This window comes from Danio rerio, chromosome 4, assembly GCF_049306965.1.
Source record: "Danio rerio strain Tuebingen ecotype United States chromosome 4, GRCz12tu, whole genome shotgun sequence".
NCBI lineage: Eukaryota > Metazoa > Chordata > Actinopteri > Cypriniformes > Danionidae > Danio > Danio rerio.
The window spans coordinates 4,452,017-4,468,404 of record NC_133179.1 but is presented as its reverse complement, the minus strand read 5'-3'; the positions used below and the strand labels follow the sequence as shown (position 1 = coordinate 4,468,404).

At 34.0% G+C, this 16,388-nt stretch overlaps 1 protein-coding gene across 6 annotated transcripts in view; it reads right to left on the bottom strand.

Annotated features, from left to right (window-relative positions):
- Positions 1 to 16,388, bottom strand: part of waslb (WASP like actin nucleation promoting factor b) — a 75,581-nt gene that overhangs the window by 1,547 nt on the left and 57,646 nt on the right. For 4 of the 6 annotated variants that reach the window (XM_073945809.1, XM_021474971.3, XM_073945807.1 and 1 more), the window contains 6 exon segments: positions 15,415 to 15,438; positions 11,540 to 11,756; positions 8,237 to 8,279; positions 5,932 to 6,085; positions 3,435 to 3,955; positions 68 to 176 (listed from right to left, as the gene is read on the bottom strand). In XM_073945809.1, the coding sequence (XP_073801910.1) occupies positions 68 to 176; positions 3,435 to 3,955; positions 5,932 to 6,085; positions 8,237 to 8,279; positions 11,540 to 11,756; positions 15,415 to 15,438 (1,068 nt within the window). 6 annotated transcript variants of the gene reach the window in all.

Below are 16,388 nucleotides of genomic sequence, written 5' to 3'. Positions count from 1 at the left end.
CGGAGACTTATTTTGCATCTTGTAAAAAGAGGCCTGATAGGTCCCCTTTAAAAGCAGCTTGGCTCACCTGAACAGTGGATCACTTTGCTACGGTTCTTCATGGCCTCCATCAGCGCTCCCACAATCCCATCTGAAGGAGCAAGAGAGGGCGGAGGAGACTCTGGAGCATCAGTTACCTGAAAATGAACATTCAGGACGTTTTTGATGGACTGGTACAACAACAACAACAACAACAACAACAGCTGTGTGTTCTGAAAATAAATGTAATGAGGAGTCTGGGGTTTTAATAATGCTATGGGTAGGCAAACAAAATCTGTGCACGAAGAAATCCACGTATTTTCGAGCCTTTCATTCAATTTATTTGTTTATTTATGTAAGATTAATACTATCGCCTGGCGCCACATCGCGTACCCCCTGCTGAGTGCGCACACACCTCACGGAACGGCCGAGTACTCGCTGCGTTCGCCGTTGTGATATTCTTTAAAACGACAGGGGGCGGTCAAAAGAAGCTGACCTTAAAATCAGATGGATAAAGAGAGAAGTAGAAAGTTTCCGGAAGTACGTCACATCATTAATATCAGTCAAGATTTTTAAACTAATTATTTTTATTGTTTTTAAGAATTATTTTAATTTTTATAACAATTCAAGATTTTTTTTTAATCAAACTTTGATGCAGCACTTGCTTTTGTTTATATCTTTTACCTATTAAAGTGTATTAAAATATTAACGACAACAGAACATGGGTTGCTCTACAAATATATTTTTTATTATGGCAAGAATAAGAATAAAAAAAAAATTAAAAAAAGCATGCATACTTAAAAAAAAAACTTTTTTTTTTTCACACTCAAGCGAACAAGCAGATGAGTCGAGCATTAACCAGGCTTAATAGTGTGTAAATATTAATTCAGTTCTTATACCAATTTCAGTTATATTGTATTATTATATGCAAATGCTTATATGTTTGCATATCATTCCCACTTAGCAAATTAACGGTAAGAAGGGCGTGGTTAAAAATATTGTGGCTGACATTAAAGAAGCACCACCACTCTAAATGCAGAAGCAGATGGTCAGATTTTGATTGAAGATTACCAAAATAAACTTTTTTCCAGTTGATTAACTTGGACAGATTAATGCCTTGTTTCCATTTACTACGGATCAGTTTGGTATGGTACAGGTCACCTTTATGAGGTTTGTATCTCCATTGCCAAATGGTATCCTTTTGTAGTAAATCTTAGTCCACTTAGCCCAAATGCCTGGTTCGAACCCAAGTTCGATTGTCCCCCTCGGATGGTTTGTGTTCACACCGTCTTTTTTCCTTCTGAACCCCGGTACACTTGCGTCATCAAGCTGCTGTTTTGTTTACGGTTTTTGCTAGGTGACGGCCACGAAAGCAAAGCGCCCAAATGAAGACTACGGTCACTCTGCTTTTACTGAATCTTTTGGTCTTGTTACCAAAACCAAAATACAGAGAGCCACTTGCATCTATCTGCCACAAAAAACATTAAAAACGTTCAGAACTTCACGCAATGTCTGCAGAAGCTGTTTTTGTTGGAGACAAGCAGACATCATCACCGTCTGCACTGGGTCAGTCTCGCTTGTCACCAAGGTAGGTGATACACAAACACACAAATGAACACTATAAAAACTAGTTTGTTGTACAGTTGGCGGAATTGTACCAGAGTTTGCATGAATCGTGCCTCAGATCACCTCTTTCAGGCGGACTTGGGTACGGTTCACAGGTGCGAACCGGAGTTCAGAAGACAGCGTTCACACTAGCTAAACGTGCCGTACTTTAAATGAACTTTCAAATGAACCCGGGTGCAGACCCAAAAGTGTTAGGGTGAAAGCACCCTTAAGATACCTGGTAGAAGACAACAAGGTTTGTTCAGAGCTTGGGTCGACCACAGCTCATCATTATATGTATTGTTACGATGTAATGTCTGAGCTGTGTCTAAAAATGTCGCTTCCTTTGTTTTAATTGTCCTGGCTTGTTGCACAAGCAAGTGATGATTCCCTATAAACCAATAGCATTCAGCTGCGTGACTAGCTCCACCCTTTTGTTACCGTTCAGTTGTGCTAAGTGACTCCTTAGATAAGGTACCAGAATAGTGGTACGGTACGGTAGCTTTTTGACAGCGGAAATTGACATACAAGTGTACCAAGCTGTACTACACCACTAATTGTCCATCTTTGATAGATTGCAAGGTTTGTATCATATGCAAACCAATATCTGCAACTGAAAAGGTGTGAACCAAATGGCCTACAGGAACTCAAGAGTTGTGACCCAACCAAACCAGTTGGGTAATCTTCGGGGGTCATATCCTTTGTCATAAAGTATTGTCTCACAGACAGTATTTTAGGTTAAGTTACTTAAAGAACGACAGGTTACGATGCCGAGGAGCTGGACTATTCTCTTCAATAAAGTCTTCTCCCCATATTGGTTAATTTACTTATTTTAAGTAATCTAAGGGCCTACTCACACTATGCCATCCGTACCGTGCCCAGGCCCGTTTGCCGGATCGTTTGAGAAGTGTAAGTGCGCTGAATCGGGCTCAAGCACGGTTCACTTGGCCGGCCCTGGCCCGGTTGGAAGAGGTGTGCCTGAGCGTGGTTCACTTGGGCTTTGGCGCGGTACGCTTGTGTGTGCGAGTGCAAAACGCGCCAAAGCCCGAAACTGAAAGCGAGACGTGACTTTTAAGGGGCTGTTTCATATGGATTTATTAATCATTCTTACTGTTCAGTGAATGCAAACTGCCGTCGTTTATTAAAGATGCAAACCCCTCACTGCACAACAGCTGCGCGGCTTCAGCAGACCTCCTCATTTCTGAAGCACGAGGGCTTTATGATTGTTTACGAGCGCCAAAAGTGGCGGATCTGTTCGGCGAAATATCTGACTGCGTGTCCCCGCATCCCTAAGAACTGTTAGGCGAAATATTTGACGGCATATCAAAGGACTGAAACGATATAACGAGAGAAATCTCCACTGTGCTGCTGAGTGAGAGAGCGCTTCTCACTGAACAGCCCAGCAGCGATGACGTAAGCGTGCCGAAGCCCGTTTTTGGTGTGAGCGCGGGCCGTCGGGGGGACAAGCGTGCTTTGGCCCGGTTTGAGGCAACTGTACCTAGTGTGAGTACGGCCTAATACATTGGTGAGCCACCCAAGAACGCTTCCCCTTAAGACAGGGGTGTCCACACTTGGTCCTGCAGGGCCGATGGCCTGAAGAATTCAGCTCCTAATCAAACACATCTGAACCAGCTAATCAATCTCTTACTAGATATACTAGAAACTTCCTGGCAGGTGTGTTGAAGCAAGTTGGAGCTGAACTCTGCAGGACACCGGCGCTCCAAGACAGAGTTTGGACACCCCTGCCTTAAGAAAAAAATGTCCACTACTAACTTTAAACTGCTGGACTTTAACTTTGCCAGTGTACTCACAGTTTTAAGTTGAATCCCCTGCCGTATTTGGTCTAAAAGTGCACCACGGCCTCCAGTTGACACGGGTGGCTTGTTGTTTTGGTCCACTTTCTTGAGCTGCGCTCCCTCTCGAATTTGGTCCAGAAATGCAGATCTGCCTCCCGGAGAGTCTCCAGAATCAACATCTTGTGGTGGAGGAGGTCCTGGTGGAGGGGGTCCTGGAGGAGGAGGAGGTGGTGGTGGTGGCGGTGGAGCTCCACCAATAGAAGGAGGCGCTGGTGGAGATATGGAGGCCGAATGGGGTGGTGGGGGTGGCGGAGGAGCCTGTGTGGGGCCTCTGCTGGGTGGAGGAGGAGGTGGTGGGGCACCCATGCCTGGTCTGGAGGGTGGAGGTGGAGGGGGGGCAGATGTGGGCGCTCTGGATGGGGGAGGTGGAGGAGGTGCCCCTCTGCCTCTGGAAGGAGGTGGGGGCGGAGGAGCGGAGTTGTGGGGAGGAGGAGGTGGTGGAGCGCCTCCTCTGGATGGTGGAGGCGGAGGAGGAGCTGGAGATAGATTGGAGAACAATGAGATGTGAATTTAAAAACATATGAATAGTCTACAAAGTAAGGAATGTGTCAAGACAGACCTTTTAATTACTACTGTAGGGGTGGGTGATTAATTGTTAACTAATTGTCAAGAATCTTGGTGACTGGAGTCAGATTTGAGCTTTAATAGTCATGTCAAAGCAGTTAGCAAATCAGCATACTATCATCTCAAAAACATTACAAGAATTAGATGCTTTGTTTCCAGTGAAGACTTAGAGAAACTTGTTCATGCTTTTATCAGCAGCAGGGTGGATTACTGTAACGGACTCCTCACTGGTCTTCCCAAAAAGACAGTCAGACAGTTAGAGCTCATCCAGAACGCTGCGGCCAGGATTCTGACCTGAACCAGAAACTAAGATCACCACATCACCACTGTCGTCAGGTCTTAACACTGGCTCCCAGTTACATTCAGAACAAATTTTTAAGAATTATTACTTGTCTATAAATCACTAAATGGCCTAGGACCTCAATACATTACACATATGCTGACTGAATACAAACCTAACAGATCCCTCAGATCTTTAGGATCATATAAACAAGAAATTCCAAGGGTTCAGTCAAAGCAGGGTGAATCGGCTTTTAGCTACTAACAGTGGCCCCACTCTTAAACCAATGCACGAACACACAAAACACACACATATGCACTTTCTGTTCTTTTTAAAGATGCTTTTCCACTGCGCGGTATGGTCCGGCATGGCTTGGCTAGACTAGTTTAGCTTCGCTCACTTTGTTTTCATTTCCACTGCAGTTTAAAGGTGCTTAAAGTGGGTGGGATTATTTAGTGATTACAGTTGCATTGTCTCTAGAGCTATGACTTCCTAAACATTCTTCCTGATTTGTAAAAGCGCTATACAAATAAAGCTGAATTGAATTGAATTTAAATCTTTTATTTCAAGTCATCTTATTCCACTATTGTTGGATTTGCTTCTTGGTTACCAATAAGAGGAATGCCTGGATCTCTTTTACTGACCAAATGTTGCCATTTCAGGCTTTGTTTACGCTCTTGCAGTGGTGTCAAACTGTTTAGTTGTGCAAATTAACAATACAGCAATGGCTGTGGTTGACTATTTAAATGAAGTGGGTTTAGCGTCTCATGACACAATTCAATGATGCTGGAAGTGACTATTCTTTCAAACCAATTGGTAATCATCAGCGTGTGTTTACATATTATTTTAGTAACAATACTGCTTGCTTGGAATCTTTATGGCACTTGTGAAAGTACCAGATACTAGGTGCAAAACGCAGTGGAAAATCCCAGAAAAGTGAGCCATACTGAACTGAACTACACATTTAATATATTTTCTAATCCATTTGTCTACTAAACTTTGCATTGTGACTGCTGGACGAATCTTCTATTTGAAGGTGTTTAAGTAAAAAGTATCTGCTAAATGCATAAAGGTAAAGGTGAATGTAAAGGAGCTGGAGCAAAATTCCCATAGGATGCAGAGTGTTCAATCTGGCTGCTTCATCAGAGATGAAAATATTCCAGAAAGTCAACGCTAGTTGAATCCTAACACAAAGATCTGAAGTGAAGAACACTCAGCGTCTCTTGGTTATGAAGACAACTCCATTACTGCAACTCAACCACGTTCACCTCCTTGGGCAGAAGTTATTTAAACTCAGGATATTGTGATGTGTTTGTTCCAGAAAGAAAACAGTAAATTTGATTTTACTAAATTGGGAAACAGTGGGTAATGATGGAGAGAATAACTCCTGCCTTGAAGATCTTTCTCATGCTCAAACAGCAACATAAAGGCCAAAAAGTGACCCTTTCGACTTCATTTTAATCACTGCAAACCCATGCAAATGTGGAAAGTAACCTACCACACCACCTTGGAGGTCCTGAAGGGCAAATTATTGAACATTATTATAATACAACATACAGTCATTTCACTTTGAGAACTTTGCACCTACAAGCAAACTCTTGGACTCACCTTGTCGTCGCATTTCGTTTTTGACTGCCTCTACTCCTCCTTGCTTCTCGATGAGGTCGTAGATGACTTTAGACGTTTCTTTGTCTTTGAGCTCGTCCTCAGAAATGCCACACATGTCGAATAGTTTCTTAAGGTCTGGGTCCAGGTTATTCAGCTGAGGAAAGATCAAGAACTCATTAAGAGAATGCAGTTAAAAAAAAATATATATATAGTAAATATAAAAAATATATTATATTATTATGAGATATTATACATTTAATATTTATTATTTTATCCATTTTTAATAATTTCTATTCTTGTCATTTTTATTTTCTTCTTTCTATTATTCTTGTTTATGTAAAGCCTTTGAATTGTTATTGTGTATGAAATGTGCTATATAAATAAACTTGCCTTGCCTATTAATATTATTTACTATATAATAAACATATTAAACAATATTAATATAGTAAATATTTTTTAAAAGACGTCAAAATAAGAAGTCAAACTAATGTTTATCTTGTTGTGGCTTTATACATCATTGAAAGTGAGACCTCAGTAGATCAAATCAACTATGAAAATGTATTTAAATAGTTTAAATGCATTTAAGTATGAGTGTGTTTTTTTTAAAACTAAATCTAATTTAGTAAGGATACATTCAATTGCTCATGTATTAATGTACGCATGTAACATTTATGCTACAAAAAAAGTTATTTTGAACATTTTATTCATTAATAAATCCTGAAATAAAATTGGACGTCATTTTCTATCACGGGAATAAAGCACATTTTAAAAGTATACTGAAACCATAAGCAGTTGGGTTTTGTAAACAATATAATATTTAGTTTATTACTATATTTTTTAATTAATTAAATTTAGACTTTGTGTGCATAAAGAGACATTACGAAAAATAAATAATTATAGAAAAACCCATTAGGAGCCATAAACTTCCAATAGCCAATAATAATAATAATAATAATAATAATAATATTAAAACAATAATAATAATAATAATATAAACGTATAATATATTTAAATAATAAATATAATTAATAATAATAATATAAATGCATAAAATAATAATATATACATGAATGATATAAATAAATATTATATAATAAATATTAAATAATAATAATGATAATAATAATAATTAGAAAAAATATATAAAAATATATAATATATAAACAATAAATAAAAATAATAATTAGAAAAAATAATAATATATATAAAATTAAAATATATAATAACAACAACAAGAACAACAACAAGAACAACAACAAGTAAATGTGTAATATACTTAAACAATAAATATAATTGTTAATACTGAAATAAATAATAACAATAATAATAATAATAAGAAAATAATATTAATAATGTATATATATATATATATATATATATATATAAACATATAATATATATAAAAATAATGAATATAAATAAAATAATAGTTACAATAATATGTAAATGTATAATACATTTAAACAATAAATATAATAATAATAATTATTATTATTATTATTAATAATAATAATAATTATTATTATTAATAATAATAATACTTATTATTATTATTAATAATAATAATATAAATTTTATAATATGTACAAATAATAAATATAAATAAGAATAATATATAAATGTAATATACATTTAAATTATAAATAGAACTAATAATAAATACATAAAAATTATAATATATGCATGTATAATAATAATAATAATAATAATAATAATAATAATAAATTTCATTAACCACTATAATCCTAATAGATTTCTTCCTGTGAGATGTAATTTTTACAAAAACCTGTTATCGATGTCTTCTTTTATAATGAATGTGGCTTACTTTGCTCCTTCATAGTCTTATGCAATAAGATTAAGACATTTTTAAACATATTTTAAGGAGGTCCGAATATTTCAGCATATTCAAGCAGACAAATGTGCAGCACGAGGGGCTTAAACTTGAAAATTCTGTCCTCTTGATAATAAAAAAAAATCTCCACGCAGATCGTCCACCAACGCAAGCCCAAATAAATCCCCTTTATGTAATCTCGCATTCAGAGGAGTTCAAATTAAAATCCGCACAGATCTAATGCGCACTCCCGGCTCCATGAATGAAATATGAGCCTCGATTTTAGGAGAATGATTGTTTCGGATTATAAAGATACAAGATTGTGTAAGAGACTTGCATTTGTGAATCGTATCCCAGCATGCCCTCTGATTCAGCAGATCAGGAAAGCATGTAAACAACTGCGCCTTAAAATGCACATAACACTGAACATCACTGATGTTAGTGTTAAGAAGATACAGTGGCGGAAATACTCACATCAAACCCTGTGTTGGGATCCCAGCCTACATGCCCCACATGCCTGAAAGAAAAAATGCATTGGGAGAGGGAGAGAGAGAGACAGAAACATAAGAAATGGTTATTTCAATTTATCTTCATTTCTATAGATCTTTTACAATGTAGATTGTGTCAAAGCAGCTTAACATAGAAGATTATAGTAAATTGAAACCGTGTCAGTCCAGTTTTCAGAGTTAAAGTTCAGTTCAGTGTGGTTTAATTTTCATTTTCTGCTGAAAGTCCAAACACTGAAGAGCAAATCCATCGATGCGCAGCTTCACAAGTCCCAAACCAAGCAAGCCAGTGGTGACAAACTTCACCAAACTTCATCAAAAAGGTAATTAATGTGTCTAATTTAAATAATCTATAAATTTATTATAATTATTATAATTATCAGATGCATTTTTGTCTTTTATTTCTTATTTGGAGTATATTTGATTAATTTGGTGATGTTACTATATTACATACTCAATTCAATTCACCTTTATTTGTATAGCGCTTTTACAATGTAGATCGTGTCAAAGCAGCTTCAAATAAGCTCTATACATATTTACCCTAAACCGCTTTGGTAATACTGGACAAAACGTCATGCCAATTAAGCAACTTGACTTAAATCAATAAGTACTTTAAATTAAACACATAATTTCATTCATTTATTTATTTTCCTTCGGCTTAGTCTCCTATCAGGAGGAGCCACAGCAGAATGAACCACCAACTATTCTAGCATATGTTTTACACAGCGGATGCCATTCCAGCTGCAATGAGCAGTGCTCGTGCACCCGCAGTCCTGTTGCTTTCAAGAGCTCCAGATTTTTTGTAAGCAGCAGTGGTTGCTTTCGCTTTTACCATTCTTTGAACAGATTATTACTTGGCCTAATGTTAACTGTGCGCGCTTGATCATCCTTACACCATCGCACACAGAATGCTTTTCACCTGCTTTCTTTTGCTAGCAGTTATTTTTGTTAATATGGTTTAATTATCATCCTTTACAATAACCTTGCTTTAATAGGAGATTAACTCTTTATTTATTCATGGTTACTTAATGATCTGGGATCTTTAGCCTGGACAAACTAATGTGTATAATCTTTTAAAATGTCAATTGATTTGTTTTTTTTTTTTTTTTAAGAGTATTTTGTTATTTAAAATTTGTAGCATGGAAATAATTAGTTTAGTGTGGCCAGAAAAAAGCCAAATCCTTAGCGTTGAGGCCTAAAAAGTCAAGTGAAATAAAAAAAAAAAAAAGTTAAGTAGGCATGTGGCCATAATACATAATTTAAATCAAGTAATTTTAGCATACCAAAGTACACTTTATGCATACAAATATATATTTTCCCAACAACAAAATTGTGGCTAGAAAAAAATACAGAGTGGCTAATAACGTTGGAAAACTACTAGCCACAATGGCTGGTGATCATAAAAGTTAATGTCAAGCCCTGATAATAATAACAATAATAATAATAATAATAATAATAATAATAATAATAATAATAATAATAATAATAATAATAACAATAATAACAACAATAATAATAATAACAATAATAATAATAATAATAATAATAATAATAACAATAATAATAATAATAATAACAATAATAATAATAATAATAATAATAATAATAATAATAATAATAAATGTTTCTTCAGCTTAGTCCCTTATTAATCGGAGGTCACCACAGCAGAACAAACCACCAACTATTTCAGCATGTTTTAAGCAGTGGATGCCCTTCCAGCCAAAACCCAGTACTGTGAAAAAATACAACAACAATACTAATAATACTACTACTACTACTACTAATAATAATAATAAATAATATAATTAATATTAATAATAATAATAATAATAATAATAAATAAATAATATTAATTTTCCTTCAGCTTAGTCCCTTATTTATTAGGGGTCACCACAGTGGAATGAACCGCAAACTATTCCAGCATCTGTTAATAAAAATAAATAAATAAATAAAATAATAATAATAATATAATATAAATATTATCTATTAATATATATGGAAATTATATATATAATAATAATAACAATAATAATAATAAAATATATATAAAAAGATCAAAATCTAAAACAGTTTAAGGTTTACGACAAGCATTGGGTAAACAAAAATAGAATAGATTGCAGGACGTTATTGACCATAAAGGAGGCTTCGTCCATCTTTAACATGATTCCTGGAATGTAGCTGGCAGATTATCCACACATGCACTCATGTCTGGCATATAGAGCATTACATGAGATTAAAAACAAGTGTCCATCCGATAACACCTCACATCATCACAGCATTAAGCTGAAGTCCAGGAATCTGAATCTAGGGCTGGTGACATCATATCAAGATCATACCGAAAGCTAATAGTCTGTCACGTGGAGGAAATGAATAGGCAAGTCAGCTTTATTTTGTAAAGCACTTTTTACAATGCAAGTTCTGTCAAAGCTGATGTAGATGGACAGGAAAATAAAGCCCTGGCAATATTTCAGATTATTATAAAAGGCACTGATATGTCCACCGATCCACTACATTAGACTTGTACACATAAACATTACCTATATGCTATAAGATGGTAGGGTAACTATATCTGTATATAGTAACTTATGTTTGATTGCCACTTTAACTTAATTTGATTGCAATGCAGTAATGTACACCTTTTGTAAAGCTGCTTTGAAACAATTATTATTGTGAAAAGTGCTTGAAATGAATTTTTAAAGTAATGATGATTATATTTTTATTTTGTAAACATTAAAAACTAACTTTTTTAATTTTAAGAAGCATTCAAATTTACAAAAATGCATTCGTAAAATATGTCAATTTTTTGTATGTTGTGATATTGTTAAAATGAGATACAACAACAACAATAAAAGTAGCTGCAACCTGTGAAACCGATGTAGCTCTAATTCTCTCATGCGCATAAAAATAATCGATAACAAAAATGAAATGATTTTTGGAGTAAGTTCTGGCAGTCTGAATAGATCTGACACGATCCCTCTATAAGAGTCAAAAGGCCACGGTCAGGACGGCATTTGACAACTCTGACTGGTTTGGGATTGGGAAAGGTGTTCAGCAAGGATGCATTTTATAGCCTACCCTGTTCAATCTGTATGCCGAAGTGGTCATGAGGTTATGCAATCTGGTTTGTTTGTGCATATGCAAGGTTTTATGCACATTTTAGCGATTATCAAATCAAAATATGCATAATATAATGATCAGAACATAACTAATGCTAAGTGCACGAGGAATGGAAAACCTGAAACCAAGTTGGTTTGAACTGTAGCGAACTCACCGAAAATTGCTCGGGGTGCCGATTTCAGCTTTGGATATTTTCTTCTTCTTGTTGTTGTTCTTGCCTTTGCTTTTGTCTTTTGCCCTGTTGAAGTTGCTTTGGAGGTTGTTCATCTGAGTGTTATTGTGGTAACGCTGATTAGTGATCTCTGGGTTCTTGATGTCCACCGTTGCCATTGGAAGTGCTGGTCCTGACGGTCCTGAAGGTACTGATGGCCCTGAAAAAGTCAAAAACAAATATGTATTTTTTAATAATGCATTTATTAATGAGGTGATTTTTTTTAAAAGTCGTTTGTGATTAATAAACAGATTAGATTCAAATCAGAGTACAGTTTTAGTGATAGTTTATTATAGCTATTTTTTTAACCAAGTACTGTTTATTTGATCAGCAAACTTAATTTCAAGCAATTCAAGCTTACTTTTAATGTTACTGTTTTTACCATGTTAATACAGCATTGACCACATTTTGGTAAAAAAAATAATGATAATAATAAAAATAAAATAAGACATGAAACAAAACAATAAAGTTTACTTGTATGTAAAAGTTTTTCACAAATGTAAAAGTTTCACCACACAACTAAAAATGGACTAAAATATGATTTTAGATATATATAAAAAAACTATGATTTTATTTGAATACAAATAATTGCAAAAAAAAAAAGCTGAATATATTTTACAAAACTTTTGACTTTAAAATAACCGCACTAATAATTTTACAAAAAAATATTTCAGACAACTAAAGGTCCTCCCCTCTACTTACCCAGAGCTAAAATGACCTAAACACAAATTAAATAAAAAATATATAATAAAATAAATATATATACAATAAAATAAATATATATAATAAAATACAATAAAAAATTTAATAAAAATACAAAAAAATGCATCTTTTAAGGATTTTTTTCACATTTTAAGTGACACAAAAAATAATTAATTAAATAACTTGTAAAGTTTTACAAATGCGAAAGTTAAATAAATGTAAATTCAAAATAAAAATCTATAACATATTAAAATAAAAAATAATGATAAAATATAATATAAATAAAAGAAAAATAAAGATATAATATGAAAAAATTAAAAATCATATTAAATAATAAATATAAAATCTATAATATAATTAAATAAAAATAAAATAAAAAATAATAGTACAATATAAAAAAAACAATATTATAAAAATATAATAAAACATAAAATAAATCAAATATAATATTAAATAAAATATATTTAATACAGTAAAAAAAACATCCTCAGAGGCTTTTTCAGCATTTGGCAAGTTTTGTTTGTATTTTTTTTCTATCTCTCTACTCTTTATTTATTTTTCCTAATAAATTTTCCATTCATCACATTCAGATCCATTGAGGATTCAATACAAATGCACCGAACTCAAAAAAGAGCATTTAACACAAAAGCATCTGAAATATCCTTCTTGTCCAACTTGAGTGTCCACTAAACCCTCTCAGGTCAAACCTACCCGCGTCCTCAACATTGTAATCCGGTGCGAACAGAAACGCAGGGCTGCAGCGTCTGCTAAAATCTCCAACCCCTAAACCCACATTGAGCAGGATTTTCCCCATCAGCACACAGGTGCGCTCGCTGTCCCCCACGGGTTGAGAGAACGGCCCGTACAGCTCGTCCTGCGGCAGAACCAGGCACTGCAGAGGAGCCAAACATCCTCCCAGATCTGAAGCCCCATCCAGAATATCGTCGGTCGGCGCGGATAGAAAAGTGGTGCAAAACATCATCTCTGAATGCAGGCGGATGAATGCAGGTGTGCTTTCTGCTTCACTCTGCCAGCATTGGATTAAGCTAAATCCCGCCTCGCTGCTTTAATCCCAGCAAATGATACACCAGCGCTGGATTTTACATAACTGCTAAAGCCAGGAATAAGCTGATGCCAATCTGCTTGGTTCTTAAAGGCGGAATCACATCAGAATGTACTCTTTGTATGTTTTAGATGTATTTAGCAGTGCTTGTTATAAATGATGCGTCTGTGCACTTCATTATTTTGCGAAAGTTAATTTAATTCAATATCATAACCGTCCCACTCCACTTGAATTGACTTTTCACTTCGGGTCACATGGAATTCCAATCAGGAATTTAGGGCGGGACTATCAGAACTGAAAGGCGGGGCTATTGCTCATTTAGGGCGGAGCTGTCAGTCCTAAAATGTGAGGATAACAGTCATTTATGGAGGAGCTAACTGTCATTTAGGGCGGAGCTATCTATCATTTAGGGCAGGGCTATTAGAACGGAAAGGCAGGTCTATTAGTCATTTAGGGTGGAGCTATCAGTCTAGAAATGCGGGGCTAATAGAAATTTAGGGCAGGGCTATCTGTCATTAAGGGCAGGGCTATTGGAACTGAAAGGTGGGGCTAATAGTTATTTAAGGCGGAGCAATCCATCATTTAGGGCAGGGCTATTAGAAATGAAAGGCAATAATAGCCTAATCTTAATCTTGGAATGAATTTGTTAGAAAATAGTTCATATAAACAACTGATAAAAACCTCTCAAACTGGTATAATATGTTTAGTAGCACCAGGGCTAATGCTTTACATTTTAATCCAAACTTTAGATCATTAGTTTGCATGTGTCTTAAATCACCTACACAGTCACTGGATGACCCAGTCTGGGTGTTAACAGCAGCTCCACACACCCAAAACAAAGACACTTGCATTACAATAAGCAGATATTTATAGGCAAAATGAACTTCAGCTCTGCTCAGTGTTTGGGATACTCTGACTCAACCAGCAGATTTTCCAGTAGAGCTGGATTTCTGTCTCTGGGTGGATGGTAAATCACAGAATTAAACTGTTACCATGAATAGGTTTGTTGGGAAGTTTGGGTGACAAGGATCTGAGGATCACATGAAGACCATCACAACTGGGAGCACATGCGTGCATCTTTGTGGATCATATTCATTGAATACTTATTTTTTTAAATTTTTTAAAATTTTATTATTTGCACATTAAATTTAAAAAATCACAAAAGGCGAAATGTAAATAAAAAATAGCTAATATATAAGAAATATATAAATAAATGAAATAAAATTGTAAAATAGCTAGTATATAATAAATATATAAATAAGTGAAATAAAATATTAAAATAGCTAGTATATAATGAATATATAAATAAATTAAATATTAAAATAGCTGGTAAATAATAAATATATAAATAAATAAAATAAAATATTAAAATATCTAATATATAATAAATATAAAAATAAATAAAATAAAATATTAAAATAGCTAGTATATAATTAATATATAAATAAATTAAATATTAAAATAGCTGGTAAATAATAAATATATAAATAAATAAAATAAAATATTAAAATATCTATTATATAATAAATATAAAAATAAATTAAATAAAATATTAAAATAGCTAGTATATAATAAATAATAAATAAAATAAAATATTAAAATAGCTAGTATATAATAAATATATAAATAAATAAAATTTAAAAATAAATAAAATGAAAATAAAATAAAAATATAAATAAAATAAATTAATAAAATATAAAACCAAATAAAATAAATAAATTAATAAAAATCCCAGAATAAACCCAGATAAACAATAATAAAAATACAATATATAAATTATATATTTAATATTATATATTATAAACTTAACTAAAAATAAAGATATTAATTTATTTATATAGACATTTAAGTGAACAATGAATCTTTTTTTAATTAATAGAGGCGAGTTATATTTATGTGCTTCAGTAAAATATAATTTTCAATTCATTCTGTACTGATGACATTTTTGTCAACTTGTACACAAAAATAAAGTATAAAATAACAAAAAATTACAATAGTTTTAACCCGTCTAGACAGAATTATCATTAACGCAACTCATTAATAAACAACCTACCATTAGGTGGCTCACGTCTTTTTTCTGCAAAACAAAATTAAGATAACCATCACTTCTAAATTCACAACTCTTTGCAAGTTTTATTAGTGAGAGCAAGATTTGATTTATTTAGTGGCGTGAAAAAGATCAGAGGACTTTTTTTGTAGTATGAAATTAGTTGAAAATGTACAGAAAAAGACTGAGAAGAACAATCGTCTGCTTGTCCCGGCAGGAGTTGCTGAGTCAGTCCACACAAACAGAGGAAGTGGTTAAAGAGCAAAGCTAATCAGAAACAGACCCAAAGAAATGCGTCCCGCAGAAACAGAAACACACACTAGACACCACAAACTGTGAGAGATGCTGTTAAAGCGATAGTTTACCCCCAAAATTAAAATGTGCTGCTCATTTATTGCCATCCAAGAGGACATAGGGGTTGCTTTTTATTTCAGTAGAATTTTTCAAGCAAAAAGAAACATATACAGGATAAACTAAAGTGACACCCGTGGCTCCTGGCAAAACACATTGTCGAGTTTCAGAAATTGAACATCATTTAAATCACTGGTTCCCAAACTTTGGTCCACTAGTGGTGCGCGAGCTTACTTCTAGTGGTACGCGGAAGAATCACCGAGTAATGAATTTAATTTGTAAAATAACACCAATGTGATCAGCATTGGCTGTTCCCTAAAGCCTACGATCAAAGCGCTGTGAATAAAATGTTTACTTTAGTGCATCGCATCATCGGCTGCTAAAAAATCAATTCGATTGGCTCAGAACTAGAGAAAGAGGTGCGTGGTGCTTGCAGAGCAGATACTTGCAAGAGCAGTGGTCTCAAACCCTCAGGACACAGATCTTCACCGGTCTATAGATCAATTAGTACCAGGTCGCACAAAAAAATCGTTAAATATTTACGTTTTATTAATAATCTGAGTCTGTACGATTATTTATCTAGAAAAAAACTTTTATTTTGAAAAATGACTGTATTCTCTTGTTACATC